The sequence below is a fragment of the Triturus cristatus genome, chromosome 4_1, assembly GCF_964204655.1.
Source record: "Triturus cristatus chromosome 4_1, aTriCri1.1, whole genome shotgun sequence".
Lineage (NCBI taxonomy): Eukaryota > Metazoa > Chordata > Amphibia > Caudata > Salamandridae > Triturus > Triturus cristatus.
Window position 1 is genome coordinate 402940120 of NC_140585.1, and position 27233 is coordinate 402967352.

Consider the following 27233-nt stretch of genomic DNA (forward strand, 5'->3'; position numbering starts at 1 on the left):
GGTGATCAAGTCAAATATTCTATTCCCGCTTTTTTGCAGTGATCACGTTGACTGGCTATCATTGCACTATTCTAGTGATTCTCCTTGTTACATTTTTCTCCCCAAAGAGTTCATAACGGTGACCCCATGATGGTGACCCAAGCGCAGTTACTATTGACTGTGCAACATTTGTAATGTGCTTTTACTCATTGATATAAAGGATTTCGCCATCCACATCAAACAGCTGGGTACGAAGTTTCCACATTCAGAAGTGGTGAGAGTTCATTATAATGATGAGCTAATTTGCTGTGGCCTGAGGCTGGCCACCCGTATAGTCAACAAATTAGAGGACGAGGCCTGCCATGTTGTGCTGCCCACTGTATTCATACTTTGAAGACTGGGCGATCAGAATCTCTGTCTCCAGGATATTTATTCATGAAACTTTTTATGCAACACTGTTGTATCTATGATCTATGTATGTTTGCCCTATATAACAATCATAGATAAACTGATTATTTTTACACATACATTTCAGAGGGGCAGCTGTATTCTTCAATTACTACCAGGACCACTGGAATTATGTGACTGTGTGGCGATTTTTGCATAATTATAGATTTGCTGCATAATCCCTTACCTGACGCATAATCTGCAAATTTTAATAAAAAAAATAATTGTTTCTAGCTCAACCAGTTTGAAAGTTACTAAAAATCAGCAACATGTGTTGCTGCGCGGTGGAAGGACCTTTTCAAAACTGGACCGGTCACCTTTCCATTGCTTATTGCTATATTTGGGTGTTAAACAGATACTGAGGTGCAACCAATGCCTAGACGTTATCAAGTTCAAAAATTACAAAATAATGAAGTTAGACGATTTATAAAATGTGCCGCATTCATTTACTCAACCCATCTGTATAATTTGGCCCTCTCCCATCGCATAATTCCAGTTGCCCGGATTGTTGCTGATCCATTAGCAGTCTAGATAAACCTAACAAATCTCTTTACACCATCACTTATGACAGTCAGCCACATGGTGGTGCTGTTTATCTAATTTAGAGATGATCACAACAGTTGTTTCTTTCTTCAGAGTACATTAATTTAAAAAAAGTGGCTAATCCCTGTTGCCGAAGCCATTCTTATTGCATTGGGGACCTGCAATGCTCTGAATTGAGAACTCTTAGGAGTGTGATGGTTAGTAGTTGTGTTTGTGCTGTCATTCATTGGCAGCGTTGGCTGGAACAATGGGTGGTGCAAGCTGCAGTAGCATCCTAATACGGGACCTGGACATTATGTTTGTTCACAAATTAAGCATTGGGTTGAATAAACATCTGAGCCGCATACGGGCGCCCTTGTTAAATGCCATCCCCACCTGCTTTTCCGTGAATGTAGGCGTGCGCACTCCGCTTCCGTGCGCGCGAAGCTGAGTGCGCGCGCCTGCGCAGTTGTCCGAAACATTGAAACTAGTTTAACTCTAAAGTGCATTACCTCTACGTTCCTCGTCCTCGACCCAGTCATCACTAATGAGGTATTCCACTTGACAGGAAACAAAACAAGAAATGCTTTTAGGCTCCACCCACCCACCTGCCAGGGGCTATAAGTACATAGCCAACAGAAAGCACTTCCTGTTTTGTTTCCTGTCGGGGAACGCTGGGGTAGGTGCTAGGCATTTACCTGCTACTTGCTTGACCTGTTGTTACCACCTTTGCTGGTCTCTGGGGGTGCTTCTGGACTGACATGGTAGCTGCAGGAGTCTGGACGCCTGGCCTCCTAGATTCCGACCGTGCCTTGTTTCCTGTCCTGATGGGCTGAACAGGTCTCTTTGGTCCGTGTCATGGCTATGGGTTTCTTCGTTGCTGGTGAGTCTTCCGCCCCGGGGGTGTGTATAAATTGGTGGGCCCTCCTGCGGATGCTTGGGGTCTGGTTCCCTGCCTGCTCAGCCCGGTTGCTTCTGCCTTCGCTGCTTCTCGCCGTCTGTCTCCTGCCATCCCGGGGGGTGATACGGAGGTCTCCCTGCTGCTTTGATTCATTTCTGCTTGCAGGCTGTTGAGCGTTGGTACGGCTTCCCTGGGTCCCGTTTCCGGCTCTGTTGAGTGCTGTCCTCCCCAAGCGCCCTCTGTGGCGGTAGGCTCCTGAGTTGTGCTTCTGGTGAGCAGCTCCGTGGCTCGCTCGGGCGGTGCTCTGCCTCTGCTGCTGACTGCTTTAGTCCGCGGTTCTTGCCTCTGCGGCTGTTGGTGCCCAGCATGGGCTCTGGGGGCTGCTGCTGGCTCTCTCGCTCACTCAGGGTGGGGCCTCGGCTCTTCCTAGCGATTTGTGGCCTACGGCGGCCGAGATTTGCGGTGGTTTGTACTTCCAGCTGACCACGCCCCCCTCATCAGTGCCTGCATTGGGGTCAGCTGTTCCAGCATACCGGTTCCTTCTGGTGTATGCTGTTTCCAGTTTCTGGGCTTCACTTGGTGGGGGATTCACGCTTCTTTCTGTTTTGCCAGCTCCAGTGTCTTGCTGTGCTGTTTTTCTTGTGGTTGTGCTGGATATGGGGAAGCATCAGCGTAAGCGCGGCCATGTGTCTCCTGTCTCCTCTTCCTCTTCCCATGTGGACAGTGGGGATTCTGCCTCTCCTGTGAAGCAGTCCCGGTTGGATGACAGTCGTTTGAAACGCCTGATTTTGGAGACTTTGTCCGACTTGCCGTCCTCCAAGAAGTCGGTTGGTGGTCGTCCCGGTGGGGGTCTTGACCTCTATTCAGACATCTCTAGCTTGGACTCCTCTGATGGTTCCTCCTTGAGTGCGGTGGACTTGAAGGGCAAATATATTTCAAAGGACTTGTTGCCAGACATCCTCTCTCATGTCAGGGGGAACATGGGTTTTCCTGAGGAGGTGGTGGCCAGCACTTCGCAGGATTCTGTCTTGCCTCAGTTTCGGAAGCCTGCTTCCACGTCTCTGCCTGTCCATCCATTTGTAATGGACGTCCTGTTGAAGGAGTGGAAGGACCCGGATCATATCATGTTGCCTCGCTTTATGTCCAAGCTCTATCCTTTGCAAGAGCTGGAGAATACGATTCCTGAATCTGTGCATGTGGATTCTATTGTTGCCAGTTTGGTGGGTCGTCTTTCTATGGCTGACGATAATATCCTTCGTGATGGGGTGGATAAGAAGATTGACTCTGCTCTGAAGAAGTCGTATGCTGGGTCCCACCTTGCTATCCGTTCCAGTGTCTATGGGGCATATGTCGCTCAGTCCTTGTTGGCCGACTTTAAGACCTTGTTTTTCACTATGCAGGAGGGTGGCAGTTGTCCGGACCTGCTGGAATCCATGGAGCGTCAGGCGGAGTTCCTCTCGGATATTGCCCTTTGACTCTGTACGTGCTTCTGCCTTGTCCTGTGGTTCCTCTGTTGCTGCTCGTCGGAGTTTGTTGCTGAAGGGCTGGAATACGGATGCTGCACAGACGTCCATGGCTTTGTGATTACCTTTTACTGGGCCCCGTCTGTTTGGGGACGCTCTTGAGGAGAAGCTTCACAAGGTGTTCAAGGAACGTAAGCATTCTTTGTCCTTCAGACATCAGCCTCATCGTAAGGAGTCTTCCTTCTCTAATGCCAGATCTTTCCGCCAGCCTTTGCGGTTTCAGAAATCCTCCTTTCGTAGCCAGAGTGGGGCTGGTAAGGGTTTCCGCCACCGTTTCCAGAAGCAGCCCCCTCAGGATTCTGGACAGGGTCCTCAGCGTTCCTGACTATGCCGCTCCCCTGGGACTTCCCACTGGTGTTCTGCCTGTGGTTGGTGGGAGGCTGCGGTTGCTCCTGCCTGCTTGGCGTCTGACATCTTCCGACCAGTGGGTTCTGGATGTCATCTCTCGGGGGTATCGTATAGAGTTTCTTTCCTCTCCTCCGCCTTCCGGCTTGGTGCGGACTCCAACTTCCTTGGGCCTGGCTCGTCGTCTCTGTTGGACGGCGTTCGCTCCCTGTTCCTGAAGAAAGCGATTGTTCCAGTTCCCCAGGCGGAATGTGGTCTGGGGTACTATGCGATCATCTTTCTGGTTCCGAAGATCACAGAGTGGTTTCAGATTGTGGTCAACCTCCGGCCTTTGAACAGGTTTGTCCGGAAGATCCCGTTCAAGATGGAGACTCTGCAGCGTGTGATCCCTTTGATTCAGGACGGTTGGGTGATGTCTACGCTGGATCTCCAAGACGCTTATCTTCATGTGCCAGTGGCTCTGGAGGATCAGCGGATCCTGCGGTTTTGCAGTTCTGTGTCCTTCCGTTTGGTCTCCGGTCCGCTCCCAGGGTGTTCACCAAGGTGGTGGCTCCCCTAGTGGCGCATGTTCACCTCCTGGGAGTGTCTGTATATCCTTATCTGGATGATTGGCTTCTCCAGGCCCCTTCTCCCGTGGTGATGTCCCAGCACCTGTCTTTGACCATTCTTACGCTCGAGTGTCATGGTTTTCTCCTGAACCATCCGAAGTGCCACCTTCTTCCTGCCACCCGGAGATCCTTCATTAGGGCGGACTTCGACTCTGTTCTGGGCAAGGTGTTGCTTCCTGTTTCCAGGATTCTGCGCCTTCAGTCCCTGTTGAGGGTATTGTTGTCTCGGGCTTCGGCTCCCCTGCATCAGTGGCTCGAGGTGCAGGGTCATATGGCCGCTACTATTTTCACGGTTCTGTGGGCCAGGTTCCATCTTCGGCCTTTGCTGTGGCATCTTCACCATTGAGTGCCTTTCCCGGTTCTGGACTTTGCAGTGTTGGTGCCAGTGTCTCTGGAGACTGTGTCCGCTCTCCAGTGGTGGCTGGATTCTTCGAATCTCTCCAAGGGGATGTGGATGCAGCCGCCGCTTCCGGGTCACTGGTCTGTCCAGGCTCGTTGGCTGCGGACGGAGTCCCGCCAGTTCTCCAACTGGAAGGAACTGTCTGCTGTGGCCTGTGCTCTTCATTTCTTCCAGGATCGTCTGCTGGGTTGCAATGTCCTGGTGCGGACCGACAACACGGTCACTGTGGCTTATATCAATCACCAGGGCAGCACTTGCAGTCCTTCCTTGAATCTGGTGGCCTGTGCGATTGCAGGTTGGGCGGAACATCATCTTCTGGCCATCTCTGTTCAGCATATCCAAGGTGTGGACAATGTGGTGGTGGATACCTTGAGTCGCAGGTTTCCATCTTCTCTGACCCTGTGCCTCTCCCCCAGAATTTTCCGGTTGCTCTGTCGAAGGTTCAGGACACCCCAGCTCGACTTGTTTGCCTCTGGGACCAATGCTCTGCTTCCCCTCTTTTGTTCCCGGCGTTGGGGGATTGGGGGTGGAAGCTTTGTCTCTCCTGTGGCCCCCTTGGTTACTATACGCCTTCCCTCCTTTTCCTCTGATTCCGGCCTTCTTGCTGAAGGTTCAACGGGTGGGGGCCCAGGTGGTGGATGTCTTACCTCACTGGCCTCGGAGGTCCTGGTTCCCGTTGTTGCTGGGTCTGGCGGTGGGTCCTCCTTCCATTCTGCCTCGCTACCCATCTTCCCTGAGGTCGGCCTCTCCCTCCCTCCTTGTTCCTCTCTCCCTGGCGGTCTGGAGGTTGAACGGCTGTCTCTTGGGGTCCGGGGTTTGCCTGACCACCTCATCACGGTGATGCAGGCCTCACGTAGGAAGTCCACTTTATCTTCCCACTCCAAACATTGGGCTTCCTTCTCCTCCTGGTGCTCTGAGCGGGTTCTGTCTCCTACCTCTTGCCCTATCGCTTCTCTTCTTCAGTTTTTTCTGGATGGGTTTCAGAAGAACTATGCCTTGTCTACTCTGAAGGGTCAGTGGGCTGCTATTCGGGCTTTCCGGGATCCGGCTTCGCTCCCGTGTTCGGATGGGTTGTTGGTTTCTCGATTGTTCCGGAGTTTCTCTCTCTCTTCTCCTGCACGTTCTCCTGTTCCTCCTTGGGATCTTTCTTTGGTTCTGGGTGCTCTGCAGTCTTCTCCCTTTGAGCTGTTGGAATCTGTTGACCTTAAGTTCCTTTCTTTTAAGGTGGCTTTTCTGGTTGCTGTTACTTCTGCTCGGAGGTTGGGTGAGCTGACTGCCTTGCGTTGCTGTCCTCCCTTTTTACGTTTCTTGGATGACACTGTGGTCCTTTCCTAGGATCCTGGGTTTGTTCCCAAGATTTGTTCTCGTTTTCATTCCTCTCAGGAGTTGATTCTTCCTTCTTTCTGTCCTTCTCCTTCCTCGCCTGCTGAGCTGTTGCTTCACTCTCTCGATGTGAAGCGCGCTTTGTCTATTTATGTTGACCGCTCTGCGTTGTTTCATTCTTCCGACTCTCTATTTGTGACCTTTGGTCTGGCTGGTCGTGGTAAGGCTGCTTCTCGTCTTACTCTGGGTCGCTGGATAAAAGCTGTTATTTCTCTGGCTAATCAGGGCTCTTGTTTGCCTTGCCCTCCTGGGGTTCAGGCGCGTTCCACTAGGGGTGTCTCTGCCTCCTGGGCTGCTTTTCATGGAGTTTCCCTCGATGCAATCTGTCGGGCTCGGACTTGGGCTTCTGATTCTACTTTTGTGAAGCATTATCGTTTGAATTGTGCTCTGTCTGACCGGATCAATTTTGGTTGTGGTGTGTTGCGTGCTGTGGGGTGTGTTCCCCCCCCCCCACCTGATCTGTGTATTTATTAAAGCTTTTTCACTTGCTGCACTCCGCTTTTGTGTTCGGTCTTTGTTCTGTGTGTGGTGTTCCAAAGGCCTTCTGGTTTGGTATGCCTCATTAGTGATGACTGGGTCGAGGACGATCGACGTAGAGGTAATGCTATGATTACTTACCGGTAATCCCCATTACTCTTAGTCCTACTCGTCCTCGACCCAGTCATTATTCCCACCCTCCCTCCCTCCCTGTTCAGGCCTTTGTTGCTTGGTATGTCAGGAAGTGCTTTCTGTTGGCTGTGTACTTCTAGCCCCTGGCAGGAGGGTGGGTGGAGCCTAAAGGCGTTTCCTGTCAACTGGAATACCTCATTAGTGATGACTGGGTCGAGGACGAGTAGGACTAAGAGTAATGGGGATTACGGGTAAGTAATCATAGCATTAACGTTCTGAATGTGTTATATCCAGTGGACCCAAAAAGATCTATTGCGCCATGTTACCCACTTAAAACCATAGGATTGTATTATCTTTAAAAAGAACACGTGAGGTTTAGTGGCATTTTTGGGAGGAACAAGTTAACAGGGCAAATAAACCGTAACACATGCAGACCAGCAGAGGCAACTAGCTGTGATGCGGTGAAAATCTCACGCTCGTCTTGTTGAAGTCGCTGCCAATGGGACAGGATCACCCTAACGCTTTTTCTTTCCCAAATAGCAGCCTTAATGCCCAGAATCTCACAGTGCCGTCAGTGCAGTCCAGTTACAACCCCTTCGAAGAGGAGGAAGAAACGAAGAGCACGATCAGTGACAAGGACGACAGTGGAAAGAAAAAGTTGGTGAACGAACATTTTGACATCTTGGTTTCCCTCGCCTTCTCTCCCCTGTCCTAAAGCTCTGGTTTTCTCACTGGCCCTGGGTGGCCACCATGCATGAACCTCACCCAGGAGAAGCCTTGGACGTGGAATGGAGTCCGAAATCAAATGCTTTTCTAACATTTCAATCTTTATTCACCCGTTGTGCCTGTGTTGGTTTCACTTGTTAATGAAATGCTAACGAGTTGCTGTTTATCTTCAGAATGAAGTGGAAACGCCTTGATCCATTGTGCATTCTGTTTCCCACTTCGCTGTTTAACTCTTTTTACGTTCAATTTTCTTCTTAAAATAACTTTCTGCCATAGCTCTAATCCGATGGTTTTTTTTGTGCTGTACTCCGATTGCTACCATTTTGGAGGAGTTGTCCAGTCACAATCGGGTGTTTTTATTTAACCTCTCCCTGCTCTTGTACCAGACTAGCATGTTTTCTTCATTTCTCTGCCTAATTTTCCTATCCCATATTTAGGGGTTAGAGTGGGTTTGCACTTGTTCTTTGGCTAAATATGTGGTTGCAAAATTAACACATGATTTGGAAACAAAATTATGCTTTCGTTTATATCCATTGATATTTCATGCTGTCTTTAATGACTTTGTCTGGTCTGTGACCTTTTCGTGTAAAAGTTTGTGCTTCTCTTGCCATAGATGTTGTGACATGAGGAACTTTCATTTTTTTAAGGCAATTGCTTAAATGGAATAAATGGTTTAGTCACAACTATCCTTGTTAAATGTGCTGTGTTGTAAATGTTAAAGGGTTTAATCATAGTTAGTTTTTAAATATTTAAATTTGTGTTTTCAGCGTCAGTAGCTATGAAAAAAGCCCAAGCTATCCCAATGAATGGTCGGATGACGAGTCCAACAATCCGTTCACTTCCAGCGAAGCGAATGGCGACAGTAACCCATTCGAGGAAGACGCGTCTCCTCGGGTTGAGGTGCGAGTGCGAGCGCTTTATGACTACGAGGGCCAGGAACATGATGAACTAAGCTTCAAAGCAGGTAAGGATCCTTCTCTTCTAAATACAATATACTTCAGACTGAATACATAGAGCAAGATAGTGTTCTTGCAGAGTACATGTTTGTAGGGACAATGTTCAGCTTTTCCGATCTTACATCCAAGCTGGAGAATTTAATTATGTATGCTAGTTACCTTTAACATTGTACTTTTAAGAGTAAAACTGCTTTGAAGCAAGATTAAGAGTTTTTTGCTCCCAGAAGAAGACAAACATACCCCTGCCTCATATTCTTTTATGTATATGATGTAATACTTTCCACTTCAACCTCTAATATGGGAATCTAGTAAAAACACAGCGTATTAGCCTAATACATGTTTATCAAGCAATTCATTCATGTAGTGCTCTGGGCTTACCCTTTGTGCAGGGCAATGTTCACATCTCAGTTTATTACTAACGCACAAAGTGATGATCAGGAGTAACTTGTTTATACAGCATTGCTCCGTTGTTGACTTCTATTATTTTCGTCTTTGTGCTCTTTGAACAAGAGAACCAGTGGCATAATATAGTTTAATAATTTGTATTTTTATGAACAGCCCATGCTTTGCCAACGGTTACAGTTTCTTCTTTATGCAGATATTCAGCTCAGCTGTATACGTTTTCATCTACGTCAGGAGGATAAAAGGGTTTCTTGTGCCTTACAAAAATGCACGCCCGTGCCCTCTTTCCGTTCAGTTATGCAATGTCAGTTTAAAGGGTGTGTCAACACTTTTTTTTATTTTAGGATAAATCGTTGTAAGCGTTAATTTTAACCTCTTCCACCACCGGTAACGTATCTTGCTATTGCAGCTGACCGGTCTAAATCCAGAGATCCCTTCCTTTCCCAATAATCCTACATAGGTGTTTTATTAGACTGCATTTTATTGGTCTTGCATAGAAAGATAATACATTTTTCAAGTATGACATTGGCATTCTAACCAGGGGCCTACATTTCCAAGTAGACTGGATAATGTTCAATAACACAATCCTTCCAGTTTTCTCAGTAGTCTTGTCCCTTTAGTCATTTAGGCCATATTATTCTGCATTAGGGCTTTTTTCTCTTTTTCGTTAGGCCTGTGCCCCTCCCCCTTCCTGTCAGTATATTCTGTGCTTTTGGCCCCACTTACGTACGCCACATTTGTCCAAACTTGTGCGGGCATCCCCTACTGTTATACACAGTGTTTTTCAACATGATTAACTACTCCATATTTTCTTTCAATTCTTGTATGCCTGGAGGAACCTGACCTCCCCATCTTCTTGCCACCATTAAGTCCACGTCATGAAGTGCATTTTCATATTTGGGTATGTATACATTTCCTTGCTCCATAGCCCAGCAGTGCTATTTTGGGAGGTAATGGCTGTTAACCTATGATCAGCCCTACAAGCTACGGGCCACAGCTAAGCAGCAACCCCGACTCCTCAGCACTTAACCTATGGGTCACGTCCGCTCTAAATATAGAAGCACCTATTTGGCCAGGTAAGATCCTTAGAGAGTCTCCCTCCGCCCCTTGATTTTCGGCAGACCTTAGAACAGAAAAGAGTAGGTGCAAGAGGCTAGAGTGCTGCTGGAGGAAACATTATAACCCGGCAACTTAGAAAGTATACAAGGGGGCACTGAAGAAGCTATGCAAACTGATGAGGGTGTCTAGAAGGGAATATCTGGTGAAGCGTCAGAAGTGTTTTGAGAACTCGGGAAAGGAAATCTTTGATGGTCAGATCCTTCACCAATCCATTAGCATTGGAGGGAATCAGTCATCCTCCCCCTCCCTGTGCACAAACGTATCTGATTTCTTCCAGGATTTTTTTCCAAAAGTGTACTCCTTTGTTCTTAGCTGAGGCGTTGCAACAAACCATTAGCACGAATCCCCATGGTACCTTCTCAGCATTCCTCCCTATAACACTAGAGGAATCACAGACCGAAATCCTGAAATGCAAGTCAGGCTCCCCAGAGGATTCCTGCCAGCCCCCCACAGCTTTTTAGGTCAGTGGCCCACCTGTTTAATCCAATATTGAACCATATCTGGAACACCTCGTTAAAAGCTGGCTTTTTTACGGATAATTGGAAATATGCTTTTTTACTACCTCTACAAAAAAAACGAATGCAGATCCTGCGGTGCTCAGCAACTGTTGACCGATTTCCCTACTGCCAGCACCCGCAAAAATGTTGACAAAGTTGGCGCAACGACAACTAGACAAGTTTACTGAGACATATGGTATCTTGCATGATACTTAATCGGGATTTAGGTCGGGTTAAAGCACTGAGACCGCGCTGGTTGTGGTGGCTGAATCCATTAGAATGACTATAGACGAGAGCGCGTCAGCCATGCTGGTTCTGTTGGATCTGTCTGCAGCATTCAACACAGTTGCACACCCTATTCTTCTGGACAGACTAAAACAGCTGGGATTTCGGGGGATGACACTTTCTTGGATCCAGTCCTATCTTGAAGAACTCTCCCAAAGGGTCTTTCTCCGACCATTTTCATTCTGATTCTATACCACTTCGATGTGGAGTATCTAGTGCCACTTTTCACTCATTGCATCAAGTTGGGTGAAGGTAGTCTCCTATGCGGATGACACCCAGTAGGTGTATCCGTTTAGAGAACATTCAGTGGTTGCGTACACTAGATTTAAGGAGTGTCGATAGGATATCTTGAGGTGGATTAACAGTAATTGCCTGAAATGAAATGTTCTGTGTTTTTTAGTCAGGTACCCCCTCTCTCTGCAAGCCTATGGTGGCCAGCAGTACTGGGCTCACCGCCGGTACCAGCATAAACTGCAACGAACATGGGTATCAAATGAGAAACTGACTTATGCTTCGCGGCTCAAGTTCGTCATATTTGCTCTTCTTGCTTTTGGAAGCTGAGAAGCATAAGTAAATTCCTGTACCTACTGCCAGAGGAGTGCCGGAAGATTATAGTCAATGCGATGGTGACCTCCCAGTTGGACTATGCCAACAGTCTGTATCTGGGGTTGCCTGCCTATCTGCTTAATAGACTACAGATGGTGCAGACGCAGCAGTAAGATTCATTCGACGGGTTCCTTTCTGCCATCACATTAGGCAGCTACATTGGCTCCCAGTAGCAAAATGGATAGAGTTAAAGGCTCTGACCTTGGCCTTTCAAACCATCCATGATGGGGACCCTGGATACCTTAGGCTAAGGCTCAGGCCATACCAGCAGACGCGCACTCTGAGATCTAACTTCCAGCACCTGCTCTAAGTCCCGACTGAGAGGGAGGTCTTTCACAGTTAGGACTCTATGCCCTCCCGTCTGCGCCAGATTAAGTCAAAACAAGAGTTCAGGAAGACCTTAAAAACTGGGCTCTTTAGTTAAGGCTAGCTCCACTGACTGATACTTGCCCCCCAAGGCATTCTTGTAGCTTTGGGCGCTATGTAATATCTGAACTGAAAATGGCATACTCTGTAGGGCGTACAGGAACTTGGTAAGGAGATAATCTTAAACATAGCTACTCTACCAATCAAGGAGAGTGACCACTCCTCCCAGAGGACTGCATCCTGGCTAAAGTTTGAAACTATAGGTTTGAGGCAAGTGAGCTGTAGATCATATGCTTGTGCATAGATCGCCATCTAGTGTTGGGTCCGGATGTTTGCACCGTATTTATCTTTGAAAAAGTCTTACCAGTCTCGAGGTAGGTGACTCCTCCCTTAGCTGATAGTGCGCATGGACATCGACTCGATTGTTAGATTGTTTTTTTCAGCCATCGGGTCCGGATGTGAATTGCTGCGCTCCGGTTAGGCACTGTTCCTTCGGGCCCCCTTCGACACGCAATCCACTACCCTCAATGATATTGTTTATCAATCGCGTTTCCAACTCTCCGCATATCGTTTTGCTCTTGAAAATCTTCGCCCGGAACATTCGTGGAAGGCCGTTGGACATACCCACGCCGGGATCGGTCACAGCTGATGGAATGGACTCCATTCAAGTTATGTCCTGGATGTCGCGCTAAGTTCCCGTGCACAGACTTGCACGAAGTGTGCAATCTTTGCCTATCCCCGGAACACAATGAGAAAGACTGAGACGCTAGTCAGTCGTTTCGGTCAAAGAAAACCCTCTGTGATCGTCTGGCTCGACGTCACTAAATGTACCAGCAAAGCGGCCCGGCGCCGTACCTCCTCGCAGAAGAGTCCAATCACGACGAATCACAAGCACAGGAAGCCGAGATGGAAGAGGAGCACGTCTCCGTATCTGACGCTGACTCCGATGCCAAAGACTTCACCCCGGCACAACGGGGCGTGAGTAAAGAACCTTCGTTTCCCTAATATCTCCTTTATAAGAAAATGGCTCCAGTCCCTCCTCTGCCTTCGGGACAAGGTCGGCACCGAGAAAAAGTTTTGAGCGCCCCGCCTGCAGGCTCTGCACCAAGCACAAACAACAGCCTTCCGGCTCGGGCTCGACTCGTCCCACCCCGGTGCCGACCCGAAACCTTTGGTGTCGAAACAAACACCTTCTGGTTTCCGTTCCGCCGCTGCGGAAAGCTAAATCTTCGTAACTGAAAACTTCGGAGCCGAAACTTTCGGCACCGAAACCAACGTCTAACGACAGTACAGCGCCTAGAGAGTCTCGGACCAAAAATCCACCAGATCTAAAACAAAGAAATCGCAATTAATCCAGAATCTGGACACATTCATGGCAAACTCCCTGAGAAGAGGAAAATGGGCTTATCAGAGGACAACCACATTCCTCTAAAGAAGTAAAATGTGGTTACTGACTCTTCTTCTCCTTATATTTCAAAAGACTTACTTCTTTCACCTACACATTCCCCTCCACCACCATCACCTGACCCACAGGATGCAGGGGATGATGATTTAGATGACTATGCACCACAGGATCCTGATCCATGGGATCATTATAATGTCCCTCAACCAGATAATTACCCTGACTTATATCCACCTAGACCTTCCCCTCCAGATGATACCATTGGGGTACATTTAGCTCCGTAATAGGGCTGCCGAATATCATGGAGTACAGCTTCATAAGGAGAGTTTAGAGGAGGAGTTTTTATTAGAAACACTGAGTTCATCCCAAAGGGCTACACGAACGTTACCAATGTTAAAGGCCATGCTAACACATATTGAAGTTATCTTTAAAGACCCTGTCAGAGCTAGGATCATCACTCCCAACGGGTAGAGGAAAAATACAGAGCTGCACCTAATGACCCAGTCTATATCAAAGGCCAGTTACCTTTAGACTCTTTGGTCGTGTCCAATGCTCGTAAGAGGGCTAACTCTCAAACAACGGGGGATGCCCCGCCTCCTTAGAAGGAGTCCAAATTATTGGATGCTTCAGGCAAAAGGATAGCCTCACAAGCGGCTAATAATTGGCGCATTGCCAATGCGCAAGCATTATTGGCAAGGTATGATCCAGATGAGCATACAGCTAAAGCCATTGACCTTATTCAATAAGGTAAATTAGTCACTAATACCTCTATCAGGTGTGCGTTGGATCAGGCAGACACGGCAGATCGGGCAGTGAACACTAGTGTACTGCTTCGCAGACATACTTGGTTAAGAATTTCAGGATTTAAGCCTGAAGTACAAGCCTCTATCCTTAATCAACATTTTGATACACAACATCTCTTTGGCACAGCTGTTGATGTATCTTTAGAGAAAATTAAAAAAGATAGAGGTTGCTAAGTCCATGGGGGCTTTACAATCGCCTTCCAACAGAGGTTCCTTTCGTCGCTCATTCTATAGGGACAGCTCCAAAAATACCTCTACAGACAATGCCTCCTCCTCTTACAAGGGCAACAATCAGTCCCCCTCTTCAAGAGGTTATTTTCGAGGAGGATATAGTGGAAATAACGGCAGGGGAAGAGGCAAGAGGTAATTCAACACGCATCTCCCCCCGCAAGCAAAAATGACTTCCTTCCCATACCCCCGATCATTCCACTCCTGTCGGGGGACGTCTCTCACAATTTCTACCCTATTGGAATACGATTACCTCAGACAAATGGGTTCTACAAATTATCCAATCTGGTTATTGCCTGGAACTTACAAGCACTCCACCCAATATTCCTCCACGGTCACACCTCATGTCACAAGAACATCTCACTCTTCTAAAGCAAGAGGTTCTTTCTTTATTGCAAAAGGGCGCAATAGAACCAGTCCCTTTGCAATACCAAGGAACAGAAGTGTACTCCCTCAACTTCGTAATTCCCAAAAAGGACGGCTCTCTCAGGCCCATATTGGACCTCAGAGAACTAAATCTATACATTCAGTCAGCCTATTTTCACATGGTAACACTCCAACAAGTGCTTCCTCTCCTTCAGCAAGGTGACTTTCTATCCACTCTAGATCTAAAGGACACTAATTTTCATATTCCAATTCACCCTGCGCACCGCAAATACCACAGGTTTGTGGTCACAGGCCAACATTATCAATTCAAAGTCCTACCCTTCGGAGTGACAACCGCTCCCAGGGTTTTCACAGAGTGCTTGGCAATGGTGGCAGCCCACCTGAGAAGACATGTTCACGTCTTCCCATACTTAGACGACTGGCTCATAAAGGCCAGTTCGCACAACAACTGTCTGCGCCACTCAGAGAAAACTGTGCAACTCCTTCACCAACTAGGGTTCACAATAAATCAGTCCAAATCCCATCTCCAACCATCCATGTCTCAAAACTATCTTGGAGCTAAGATAGACACACGTAAAAGCTGTAGCCTACCCAACTCCAGCTAGAATCAGAACTTTTCAGAACATAATGTCTCGGTGCCAGCCTCAACACTTCTTACCAGTTCGAGTGTTCATGCAAGTACTGGGAATGATGGCATCTTGCATTTTCATAGTTCCCTATGCAAGACTCCAGATGCGTGCCCTACAGGATGCGTCAGTGGAACCAGGCTCAAAGTCAGTTATCAGATCTAGTGTTGATAGTGGTGGAATTCACAAAACCTGTTAAAAGGGCGGCCCTTCAGCGTCCCGGTTCCACAGATGGTACTGACAGCAGATGCATCACTAACCGGTTGGGGCGCACATCTCCAAACCCACACAATTCAAGGCGTGTGGAGCTCCCAACAGAAACAGCTTCATATAAATCATCTAGAGCTCCTAGCGATTTTTCTGGCCCTGAAAGCATTACAACTTCAGATAGCACGCAAGACCGTACTAATTTGTACAGACAACATGACAGCCATGTACTACATTCAAAAACAGGGGACAGGGGGACGGGGGGTACTCCCTCCAACTGTCCCAGCTAGCACAGGAAATCTGGAGATGGGCCATTCATCACAAAATCTATCTCTTGGCAGAACACCTCCCAGGAGTGGACAGTCAGATGGCAGATCTGTTAAGTTGCCAGATTCAACAGGTCTACGAATGGGAACTACATCCTCAAGTCCTCCTCCCATTCTTCCAGATGTGGGGCTTCGCAAACATAGACCTGTTCGCCATGCATCTAAACGCAAAATGCCCAAAATTCGCGTCCAGGAATCCACACCCATTGTCCAATGGCAATGCACTATGAATGGATTGGTCAGGGATATTTGCTTACGCTTTTCCACCTCTCCCACTCATTCCATTAGTGGTTCGGAAACTCAAACAAACGCCCCTGACGCTAATCCCAGTTGCTCCCACATGGGCACGTCAACCATGGTTCACAACCCTATTGGAACTCTCAGTAGTTCCTTATTTTCGACTACATCTTTCACCCAGTCTCCTCACCCAGAGCCATGGCGAGATAAGACACCCAGATCCCAGTCAACTCAATCTAGCGATCTGGCACCTGAAGTCCAAGAGTTTGGCTATCTAAATCTACCACCAAACTGTATGAATATCATCAAGGAAGCTAAGTGTCCTACCACAAGGGCCTGCTATGTAGCCAAGTGGAAGCGGTTTGTGCTTTACTGTAACAACAACCACATCAACCCACTTGATGCCTCTGTCCAAAACATTATATGCTATTTGTTACATCTACAACGTTCCAATCTAGCATACACATCCATACACTTACGTCTAGCTGCTATAGCTGCATATCTCCAAAATAGACAGCATCTGTCTCTTTTTAGTGTACCCGTCATTAAAGTGTTTATGGATGGATTCAAAAGAGTTATACCCCCGAGACGTCCACCTGCCCCAGTGTGGAATCTCAATATTGTTTTCACTAGACTGATGGGTCCACCATTTGAACCATTGCACAGATGTGAACTTCAGTTTCTTACATGGAAAGTGGCTTTTCTAGTTGCTATCACATCACTCAGAAGAGTCAGTGAGATCCAGGCATTAACCATGGAAGAACCTTTTTTGCAGATGCATCAAAACAAAGTAGTTCTTCGTACCAACGCTAAATTCCTTCCTAAAGTCATTTCTGCCTTTCACATTAATCAGTCGGTTGGGTTGCCGGTTTTCTTCCCTCAACCAGATTCAGTGGCAGAACGTGCCCTACACACACTATATGTCAAACGAGCATGGCTGTATTACATTGGAAGGGCAAAACCTTTCCGTAACACCAATAAACGTTTTGTAGCCTTTGCTCCACGACACAAGGGCAATGCCTTATCACAATCGGGTATTGTAAGGTGGATTGTTAAGTGTATTCAGATATGTTATACAAACGCTAAACGAACATTACCAGTTCCCCCCTAGAGCACACTACATGTAAACTGGGGGCTTCTATGGCATTCCTGGGGAAAATACCCATTGACGATATATGCAAAGCTGCAACATGGTCTACCCCTCACACATTCACAAAACACTATTCAGTGGATGTGTTAGCAGCACAACAAGCTAGAGTAGGCCAGGCAGTTTTCCGTACAGTATTTCATACTACTGCAACAGCTAAAGGTTCACCACCGCTTTGGAAGATAACTGCTATATAGTCTATGCACAAGCATATGATCTACAGCTCATATGTCCCTAAGGGAGGAGTCACCTACCTCGTGACTAGAAAGACTTCTTCGAAGAAAAACAAAGTGCAAACATCCAGACCCAACACTAGATGGCGATCTATGCACAAGCATATGATTCTACAGCTCTACATGCCAAGAACAGATGCATACTGGTAAGTAGCATTTTCTTTTTTAAGTACTGGTCCTAGGTACTTAAATCCTAGCATATATTTTTTTATCTGGCAGTGTAGTGCTTCTATCGGACTAAATTCTATTAAACAGAATCTCTCTAAGGAGGGCTCTGGGTCTCCGCCCTTCGTCCACCTAAGTCCTTTTAGGAGGGGGTCGACCCTTATTCTGCATGCCAGGGGCTGTATCACGAGTGAAAACAGGATAAGGGAGAGGTTCCCCACTACTTCATGCAGTATATTCGTGAACATTTTCCCCATCATCCTATTTTCAACAATAGCTAGTGAAATAGGGCTATAAGACGAGCTTTCACCAATCATCTTTCGTGGTTTAAGTATCATTATCACTGTGCCCTCTCTGAGACCAGAGACGGGGACCCTTCCATCTCGCGGCCTCATTCATGCAGCTCAGTGTCTTACCACCTTAATATTTACAATGAAGTTTAAAATGGATGGCTACGTTGTTTTCTCGCACCACTGCTCTTCTGTTTTTTCTTTGCAGCCAGTTTCTAGGAGGTAGCTTCATGTGTTCATCCTGGCAGCCGTCTAGATAAACCCAAGTAACACTTTGCGAAATGCTGTCTATTGGCAGGAAAAAACACTGGGACTAATGGTGGTTACAACTACTGCAACCCATGGCCACTCCAACCCATGAATCACTGGAGGCTCTCACTCTGTACAATTAACAAATGTACCTCACTTTAAATTCTGCTAATACTAGCCAGATACACTCCATCACAAACCTTGCTGCCAGAAATAGTAAGGAAATCTTTAAGCTTTTTAGCATCATGACAACCCACCATTTTCAAACCAAGTTGTACCTCACATCCCCGCAAACTCTTTCTTTAAAAACATCTCTTCCCCTTGTTTAAACAGTCATTAGTCACCCTGTTATCACAAAACAGGCTTTAATTTTGAGATACCAGTAGGCTTTCAGTGTCCAAACTGTAATTTCTGGGTGAGCTCTGAGAGAACATTCTCAGCCATGTTGAACTCTGCCAATGCACTTATATGCACTTTGAGTCCGCCCTCCGCCCTGTTAGACCAGTTGTTAACATAACATGTATTTGTAAAGCACATATATCACCCAAGGGTATCAAGGCGCTGAATAACAGATGGTTATTGTTACCCAACTGAATGGTACTCCTTTTATCGACCTCAGAGAGATAAAAGGTTGATGAGACCCGCCGTGATTTGAACCTGTGACCATGGGGTTGAACACTGCCCCCACAGTGGACGCATTAGTCCACTTAGCCGCCAGACCAGGCTATTCAATTTGTGGAGCTATTTTGTGACTATTCAATTTCAACAACCTTTCAAGGCTCTTCTCTCTCTTCCAGTTTTTAACAATCACTTGCTTATGGCTATCAGCTCAGGCACTATGTTGAAGACTCTAAACTTTGATCAAAAAGAACCACAGAATTGCCTCTGTCTGTATAGTTTTAATTGCATTCATCCGATTTCAGTCTAAAGTAAAACTAGGGCAGTATTATTCTTCATGTGATCTGCTGTGCATTTTTACAATTGTTACCAAATTTGACCAAAGGTTCCAGCCCACATCTAACTACTGAAGTTCCTACAAAAGATTGCTAGTTTCTTTATGGTACTGCTACTTTTAATTTGTGCTTCATTTGTGTTGGACACAAAGCAGAGAAACTGTGAGCATGCCACCAATGTGCATTTTGTTTTCACAGGAGAGGAGCTACTGAAAATTGAGGATGAAGATGAGCAAGGCTGGTGCAAAGGACGGTTGGCGAGTGGGCAAGTTGGATTGTACCCAGCAAATTATGTGGAACCAATTCAGTGACCCGGAAAGAACTGACTCAATGTGTGCTACAATACTGTGGTTCTAATACTGTTCAGTGGGATGGAGATGCAGGGTGTATAGTGTACATATTTCTTTTAAGATCGCGCAATTATGGCTTTTGTCGACGCTCTGTCAAGACTCAGTGGACAACATGGTAGCACCAGATCATTCGGATTTAAATTTGTGGCTTCTTCACAGCACAGATCCCATTTGGTGATGATGTACAGGACCTCTGAATACTCTGCTTGCTGTTTCATAGAATGTTCACCTCCTTTAGGATTTTTTCTCATTATTTGTTCTTTTAGCCCACTGTTGCATTCTTGGATAGTGTCTTGCATTGAACTCTGTTTAATTACATGTGCTCTTTAAGCAACTTTTGTTAATATTGAACTTTGCAATGGTATAAGTGACATTATTGCTTTTGTTTATTATGTCTAACTATTTCGAAATATTGTCTGTGTTGCTGTAATTTAAAAAGCTGTAATTTGAAAACTGATGCCAAATGCATTTTTCTCTGGATGATTATTTTTATGTACATTTCTTTTGTTTTAACATGGCTCTCTATTGAAAAGCAACATGCAGTATTTCTACAATGTTTTACTGTTCTAGTTCTTCCATACAGGTGGCATGGTTGATAAAAGGGTTCATAAATAGTGTTTTATTTAATTGAGAATGTCTGTTACAAAAGATCATTTACAGCAAACAAGAACACCTACAATATATTGCTTTGGTTTTATAGTCAATTCTGCTTTTGCCCAATTTGTTTTACATTAAACACAATTCTTCTGAATGTATCACTGACAAAACCTCACAGAATGACTGAAAACCGCCAAATGTTGTTTATTGCCTTAAATCTGATCTGTAATATTTACACATCATAAGGTTTCTTGGCAGTGATGTAAAAGCTGCTGTACAATTCCCATTCTTCATAGTAATGGTACCTCCTCCAATAGGACTATGAGTGCGTTTTTGCACCACACAAGAGAAAGCGTCAAGCACTGGCACATGCATTGCCTCTCCATCTAATACCATTATCACTCCTTCTAGCACGTAAATGATCACTTCCTGGGATTTGTCCCTTGACATCAGACCTTACAATTCTAGACCTGCAGTTTCTATCCTCCACTTAGAATTCCACAAAGATGCATCTAGGGTCCCTTTTGGGATTGTGGCTCTGGCAACTTCAGGGTACCCCACGCCAAATTATGATTAACTATCGTGAGAGATCACCTTCATTGGAACTGCAATTAGAGAAAAATTGGCACATAAGCACCTGCAAGGATTGTTCTTCTGTGATAAGCAATAGACACAGCCTCTAACTTACTGTTGTAAGTCCCTCATGACTTCACAGTTGCCCTCTTTCGAGTGCCTGTCAATTCTCCTACAGCTCCTTCAGTCTAAAATAATGACCTCTGTGAACCCAAGACTAACCTATAGAATGGGATGCCCCTTTCACTCATATGTGCTATTGAGTATTTCAGTCCTTCGGGCACTTCCACAGACTCCAGCTAGACCTTCACTGCAAGATTCTTCACCACCCCATTGACATCAAGTTTCTGTGTTTATTTATTCCATTCACCAAGTCACATTGATGAGAGTTCCTTTGCGTAACTCCATTCTCAGATTAAGGCCTTTGCCCCTGAGAGCCGTAAGGTGCTATTCTTCGAAGACCCTGAGCCTGTCCTTTCTTATCTGTGTCAGACTGGCAGCTAGGGCTGCTTCTCCCCACCTCTAGGCTTAGTCATTGAGACATATGCCGGAGAGTGCTTGGGCTGCTTCTCAGCAGACCGCCAATAATTCCATGATGCCTTAAACTGCTGAAGCCTTCACCTGCATGGAAGGATTTCTTGTCACTGGCCTATTTGTAAGATCAGTCCACGTTCCCTCTACACTGATGCTTGAAGGATATATTGAACATGGTGACAAAATCTAGTTCTCAATGGCAGTTGCCAAGAAAGTAGACATGCTTTTGTTGTAGAACATTATTGTGATTTTTCACATGAACCAAAAAACGTTCTTTCAAGCTTCCTTTCCAGATTCACTTCTTGAAATAAGAACAGCCTATGGGTTTTCACTTAATTTGATGGTCAAAACCTCAATTCAGATTTTTCTCTTGCATGGATGCACAAACCAGTGGGAAAACGCGTCAAAAGCTTCCTTTGGTACACTGAGTTTGCATTCTGTTGTGTAATTTCGTTTTATGTCCCCCTTCTCCTCAGCTTTTGGGCAGGAGTAATGCACATAATAACAAGGCTAAGGCAGTGTCAGTGGTGTTTCAGTATTATAAAAACAATAGTTCTTGTGGACAATGTACGGATAAAGGAGACATGCCTGCATGTAGCAAATTCAAACCAGAGAGCAGGATGTCAAAAGGAGAAAATGTTAAACACAAAACGATGAGGAGTCCAATTCTTATTTTATACAATTGATATTTGTATTGAAAATGTGAAAGTGCCCGGTGTCCCATGTGAAAAAAGAACCAACAAAGAAATGGAAAGATACATCGCAGGATGTAGGATAACAAACCGGTACGCACCCCAGAGGCGACTGTTACAAGGAGTATGGTCCAATCTGAGCGTGCGTTGAGACACGATAATGGTAGGAGACAGGGCGGGCTGGCAGAGTCGTCCTCGCTGTACTGTGCGGATCGAAGATGATAATCCATGTCCTCAACAAAGAATGCTAATAGTGGGCTGCCAATGGCAGCCTCAAAGCCTCGCTACTGACCGTGGCACTGTGAGGCTGACTTCAGATTAAGACTAATGGAGGGAGAAGGGTAAACGCCCCAGGGTTATAGACGGGCACACTGCAACCTCAACAAGGTGATATGTTGTATGGGTACGAGAATTTCGCCACGCACTCTACCACCACCCATGCAGTGATTCCATAGTGAGCCAGTCGATGACATGCTAATTGAGAATGAGTTTTAGTAGATGCACTGTTGGGGAGGGGTGTGCGGGGACTTTTTTCAGGTTGTGTACTGTGAATGTTTGGAGAGCTCCCTTACCCTTAGAGGAGAAGTTGTGTGTGCATGCAGAGTCCTGTACTAAAATCAAAACATTTTCTATTTGGGAATTCACCTCCCTGTGAAGTACACGCAGTCCGAAGACCAGGAGCACAGATTGTTTTTAGTCTAGTCTTGATGGTCTGTAAATTCACATAATGGCTTTGGATTTCTCTAGTGATCATGTTATTTCTCTACTCTATCCATTTTGCCGCGGGCTCCTTTGAATATAAGTTAGATGCAATGCGTCTATCCTTATCCCAAGTTGAATGGAGTTAGGACTAGCACCTGTATGCTCCAGATTGTGTTGTTGAGTGAAAGTGGTGATCTCCTGCTTGGGAACAAGGCAAGCGGCTTGTGCAGCGAAGAGACACGAGAACAGCTTGTGGGGGAACTGGGATTGGGAAATATTAGAGGTCCTTGATAACAATAAACTCACTCATTGGATCATAACATAATCACTGCTTCAAGTCTTAAGCACTTGAAAAGAGAATCAATGATCCATGACAAATGCAATAGTCCAACTTGTCTGGAAAAAAATAGGCTATGATTTATGAAAGTTCTGCTCTGGATTTCTCAACTCTGCTAAATGAAGGCCCTCGAAAGTCCTATTGTTCCATCCATTGGCATTCACTCTTACTGATGTAAGGTAAGTAAGACTGTGCATCCCTCTGGGGTTGTGTAATGGAAGCAGGTCGTGCATTTGTATGCTGTAGACTATGCTAAATAAAATGGTTTGGATTCGAGCCACCAATACCATTCACAAGGGTGGAAAGCTACTGGTGGTCTCAGTGTGAGTTTAGAGTAAATCCCAATTCTGCGAGTAACTTCAGTTGCCCTCTGAACCAGACATTTTTCACCGGGGGAACCTGGTGAACTAATACAGATCCCTGTTGTTCTCCATTCCGTAGAACAACTCACTATAGTATGGCAGTGCTGCATACGTTAATGACCAGTACCCATTGTATTAGTCAATTCAGATGCTGTATTACTACATTTATTTTCACACAAAATGTGCGATGAGATAGTGGGTGAGAGAGACCAGGAGGTCATAAATCTTTCATTTTATCTGAAAGCGCTGAATGTGGCAAAATGCATGTGGAGATTCATGACATATTTCTGCTTTTACTGGCCACAGAATGAAGGGAGTCCAAAATAGGCTCAGGGTGCCCGCATTCATGACAGTCTTTCAGGATCTCCATGTATGATATACTCACACGCAGTGAATCTAAGTTGAACTCATTTGCACAAGGAGTGCCTATTGCGATAATATTCTGGGTTCCAGATACCTCTGCTTTGTATTCTTCTGCAGATTGCTCTGGACACTACATACCACTCTCTTCTGATCTGGCCTTTCCTTAGCATATAGTTAATACCTATGTGCCTTCCTTCTATACATATGAGGGATACAAGGATTTTACGTTGCCGTGCCTCAAGGAGGATACTGTGTTCGAACTACTGAATGAATCTGACTTCAATGTAAACATTGCCTGATGTTGTGTAGATAGTTGGAATTGGCACATGCTAATCTGTAAACTTTGTATGTTGATTTTGTGTTCAATGTTGCAAACACACAATAACCTCTGTGTGTGCAAGCACGAAAACAGAGAACGGTCACCCTACAACATGAAATTGGGATGTTTGAAATAACCCTAAGTAAAAAGATTCCTCAGCACTGTAGATGGGTGGTAATAGGCTGCTCATGCCTCCGTCAAGGGACAATAGCAAATAACTGTATTACTTGTCGGTTTGAGCTCCCTTTGTGTGGAGGGGGGCATTTTGTGCTGTTGCCCCTCTTTTTCTTCCAGTACGATAGCGCATACATTTTCACATGCTTCATGATTTATAGGAAGCCTGTTTTTCATATGTTCCCATGCGATGTGTGATTGCGAAATGATTGCTGTACGTTCTCCTCACCCAAAGCACCTAGTCTCCATTTTTCCCATCAAATTCTGCACCCATTTGCCTCCTATATATGCAGAACCCATATAACTTGCTTCTTGCTGTGTTTTAAGGCCACCAATGGACTCATAGCCTCCTCCCAACGTGGGATAGGTACAACTAAATCATTTTAACAGATTGAGTACAGGGCAGCTTAGCCGGCCGTTCCGCCACAAGTCAACTGATGAAATATCTTTGTGCTCTTAAATTATTTTTAAATCAGTGGGCTGTATTCTGTAATAAGGTAATGCGTCTTAAGCACAGTGGCTAGCAGACCGATGGGTGAATGGCATTAAACCCAGATGACTGCCTCCAACCTGATGTACCCCACTTTTATTTTATTTTCTTTGGCATGTTTGAGGGTGGCAATAGGACCTGGTACACATGGTGGGATGGAACCTCCATTTGGAAGATTTTCAAGCAAGGGCAATTTGATGTCCAGTTTATGCTGCTGGGAAGTATAAGACTAATACTTAACCCATCACGTGGCCAGAAAAGGCCTGTTCTAAATGCATGTATGTATACTGAGAAAGACATCCATATTCACACGCAAAATCGACAAAGCCTGTCTACTGTGGGCCTAAGACTCCACTTTGAATGCCATTACATTATATGCCTAGGTGAGAATGCATACAGGTTTCACCAACCGTCTACTGTACTAAAGTATTGCGTGATTCAGGTAACCAAAAGTATTTTCATTGCATGATGGTATGACTAATTCTTTAACTGTAGAGTACTTACTGAAAGCTTGTCATTTTGTGGATTTTTATAGCACAGCCCTTGTGGTTCTTCCAGGCCATCTTGCTTGAAATTCATTTTTGTAATGTCGGTTAAAGATAAGGTCCGTTATTTAAAAACATCCCGTAGATTGTAAATGTTTCAAAGTCACACCACCCCAAGGCCGTGGTAACGCTGAGAAACGTCAGGTTAAAGCTAATGTCTATGCTAAAGCACCACTGCAAATTTATTTTACTGATTTTAAGAAGGTGCCCTATTGTTTCCTGAATATATTTTAGAAACTGTAGTTGAAAGATAGAAATGGTGGAAGGCTCAAAGTCTGCAAGTGTGCACTGGAAGCTCTTACTCCACAAACCTCTCGCTAAACCAGAAATGTAATAGTATACAATTCCTGATAGCAGTTTTAGTTGAATTTGCGCCTTGTATAAATTATATTTTTGTATTGCTCCGAATATAAATGCACAGCTAATTTATTGTTTTTTGAACCATTTACTTTACAATCACTTCACATTTAAGGTGAGATTAACTTAACACATTTTTTGTAAAAAAATATTGATTTGAGCTGCTCCCGTTTCATATTTCCTCCACTTTACTGATATTTGTATTCCTATGATAATCCACGTTAACAAATTTTTTTTGTAAACATTATTGATTTGAGATGCTTCATTGTTTCATATTTCCTCTGCTTTACTGATATTTTTGCTCCTATGCTGATCCACGGCACCTCCCCCCCCTCCTTTTTAATGTAGGAATGGTCCTTTTGGTATGTTATGGATAGTTCTGTAAATATAAAGTAGTATATGATCTTAGGCTCCACACACTATAATGACTTCAGGTCTGTATTTGAAAAATGAATGAGCCTTTCCTTTTTCATTAGGGTTGCCTTGCTGCACAATTGCAGTCTACTGATATTGGACTCTGCGGGGGGTGAGGGGATATTGCCTTTCGCGTACGACTATAATGGTGAGCTTTGGGATCATTGGTATGCAATTTCCACTCCTGTTTATGTAATAGGGGTTGGGTATAAACAGCAAAGTGTCCATGTCATGATTGAGCCTCTTGCATGTGATGTTGGGCTGTCCAATCAAAATGTGCTTTTTTTTTTAAGCACCGTTAAATTTGATGAAAGGAGATGTGTGTGTTAACAATATTTCCTGTCTGATGGGGACCATTGTGGATCCAAAAATATTTCGAAATATTTTATGGCTTTATTAGCTGGGTTTTGTGCTGTATTTCAGATATCCCCCATATGTGTTGAAGTAGCTTTTTGTTCCGACTAACATTCAATAAAAAATATAGTGCAGACTACAAAGTTCAGTTTTGTGAATGCGCATTATGGTTTTCAATCATCAGACAAGTAATTTTCTTTGAAGAGATGAAATATCCAGAACTGTGCATGCACCAGAGCAACGTTGAATGGATATATGTCACAATAAAGATCATATTTTTAGCGACAAGTATGATTAAGTGTAGGCATTCCTGTAATTTATGAGTTGTTAAGTTTTACTGATATAAAGTGAAAGGTGAAAATGTACAAATATATACGGTTTCCTTAAGGAGTGTACCAAATTGCATATTTTAGTATTTAATCTATTATCAAACAATTTCAAACTTAAACCCACTTTATAAAAGCAATAAACATAATGCTAATACATTTTTGGTTTTGTGTTTCTTTTGATATCATTGTAAATATAACATCCGTGTAATGAAATGTAAAATTGATGAATTGTCAGCAACCAATAGTTTCATTTCCATTTGTAAAATGCGAATTTTTTCATTTTACCTATTTGTTGATCTGTATCGGCATTTGGCAAATACTGTTTCAGCTTGGTTGTTATACACAATTTTTTCCATTAAGTCCCTCATTAAGAGTGGGCCCGTAAGTGGGCTATAGGTACCCCACCCCTGCAGTTACTGACACCAGGAGTACCTCCAATTCCAGAGGTGGAGAAAATCCAGCCCATTTCTCGTTGGATGCTGTGGGCCAACTGAGAAATGAGGAATTACTAGGAGAATTGGTAATTTTTACTTAATGCAAATTGTATTTTTTTATTCTGATTACAAAGTATAACGTTTCTCTCTTTGTGTGTGTACTTGAGTGTGCAATAGCGAGTTTGCAGTTAGTTATTGTTCAGCCACACCTTCTATACATGAAGCTTTCTTCGAATAATTTTTGAACTATTTAACGACTAAACAAAATTTTGCATACTGTTAGCGAAACTGGTTAAAGTTCACCACATCAATTTTCATGCAAATGTATGCATGGGAAAAGTTCTCTCTGTCCTCATTCAAGTGTCAATACAAATGGTTGT

The 27233-nt window shown here is 44.8% G+C and overlaps 1 protein-coding gene across 10 annotated transcripts in view; it reads left to right on the top strand.

The window, feature by feature from the left end:
• The window catches only part of PACSIN2 (protein kinase C and casein kinase substrate in neurons 2), a 595050-nt gene extending 568477 nt beyond the window's left edge, over window positions 1-26573 (top strand). For 7 of the 10 annotated variants that reach the window (XM_085652484.1, XM_085652485.1, XM_085652482.1 and 4 more), the window contains 3 exons: window positions 7258-7374; window positions 8211-8407; window positions 19126-26573. In XM_085652484.1, the coding sequence (XP_085508610.1) occupies window positions 7258-7374; window positions 8211-8407; window positions 19126-19238 (427 nt within the window). In that variant the 3' untranslated portion in view covers window positions 19239-26573. The remainder of the gene's footprint in view (window positions 1-7257; window positions 7375-8210; window positions 8408-19125) is intronic. The other 3 variants (XM_085652488.1, XM_085652491.1, XM_085652492.1) reach the window with 2 other exon arrangements.
• The last annotated feature ends 660 nt before the right edge of the window (window positions 26574-27233 follow it).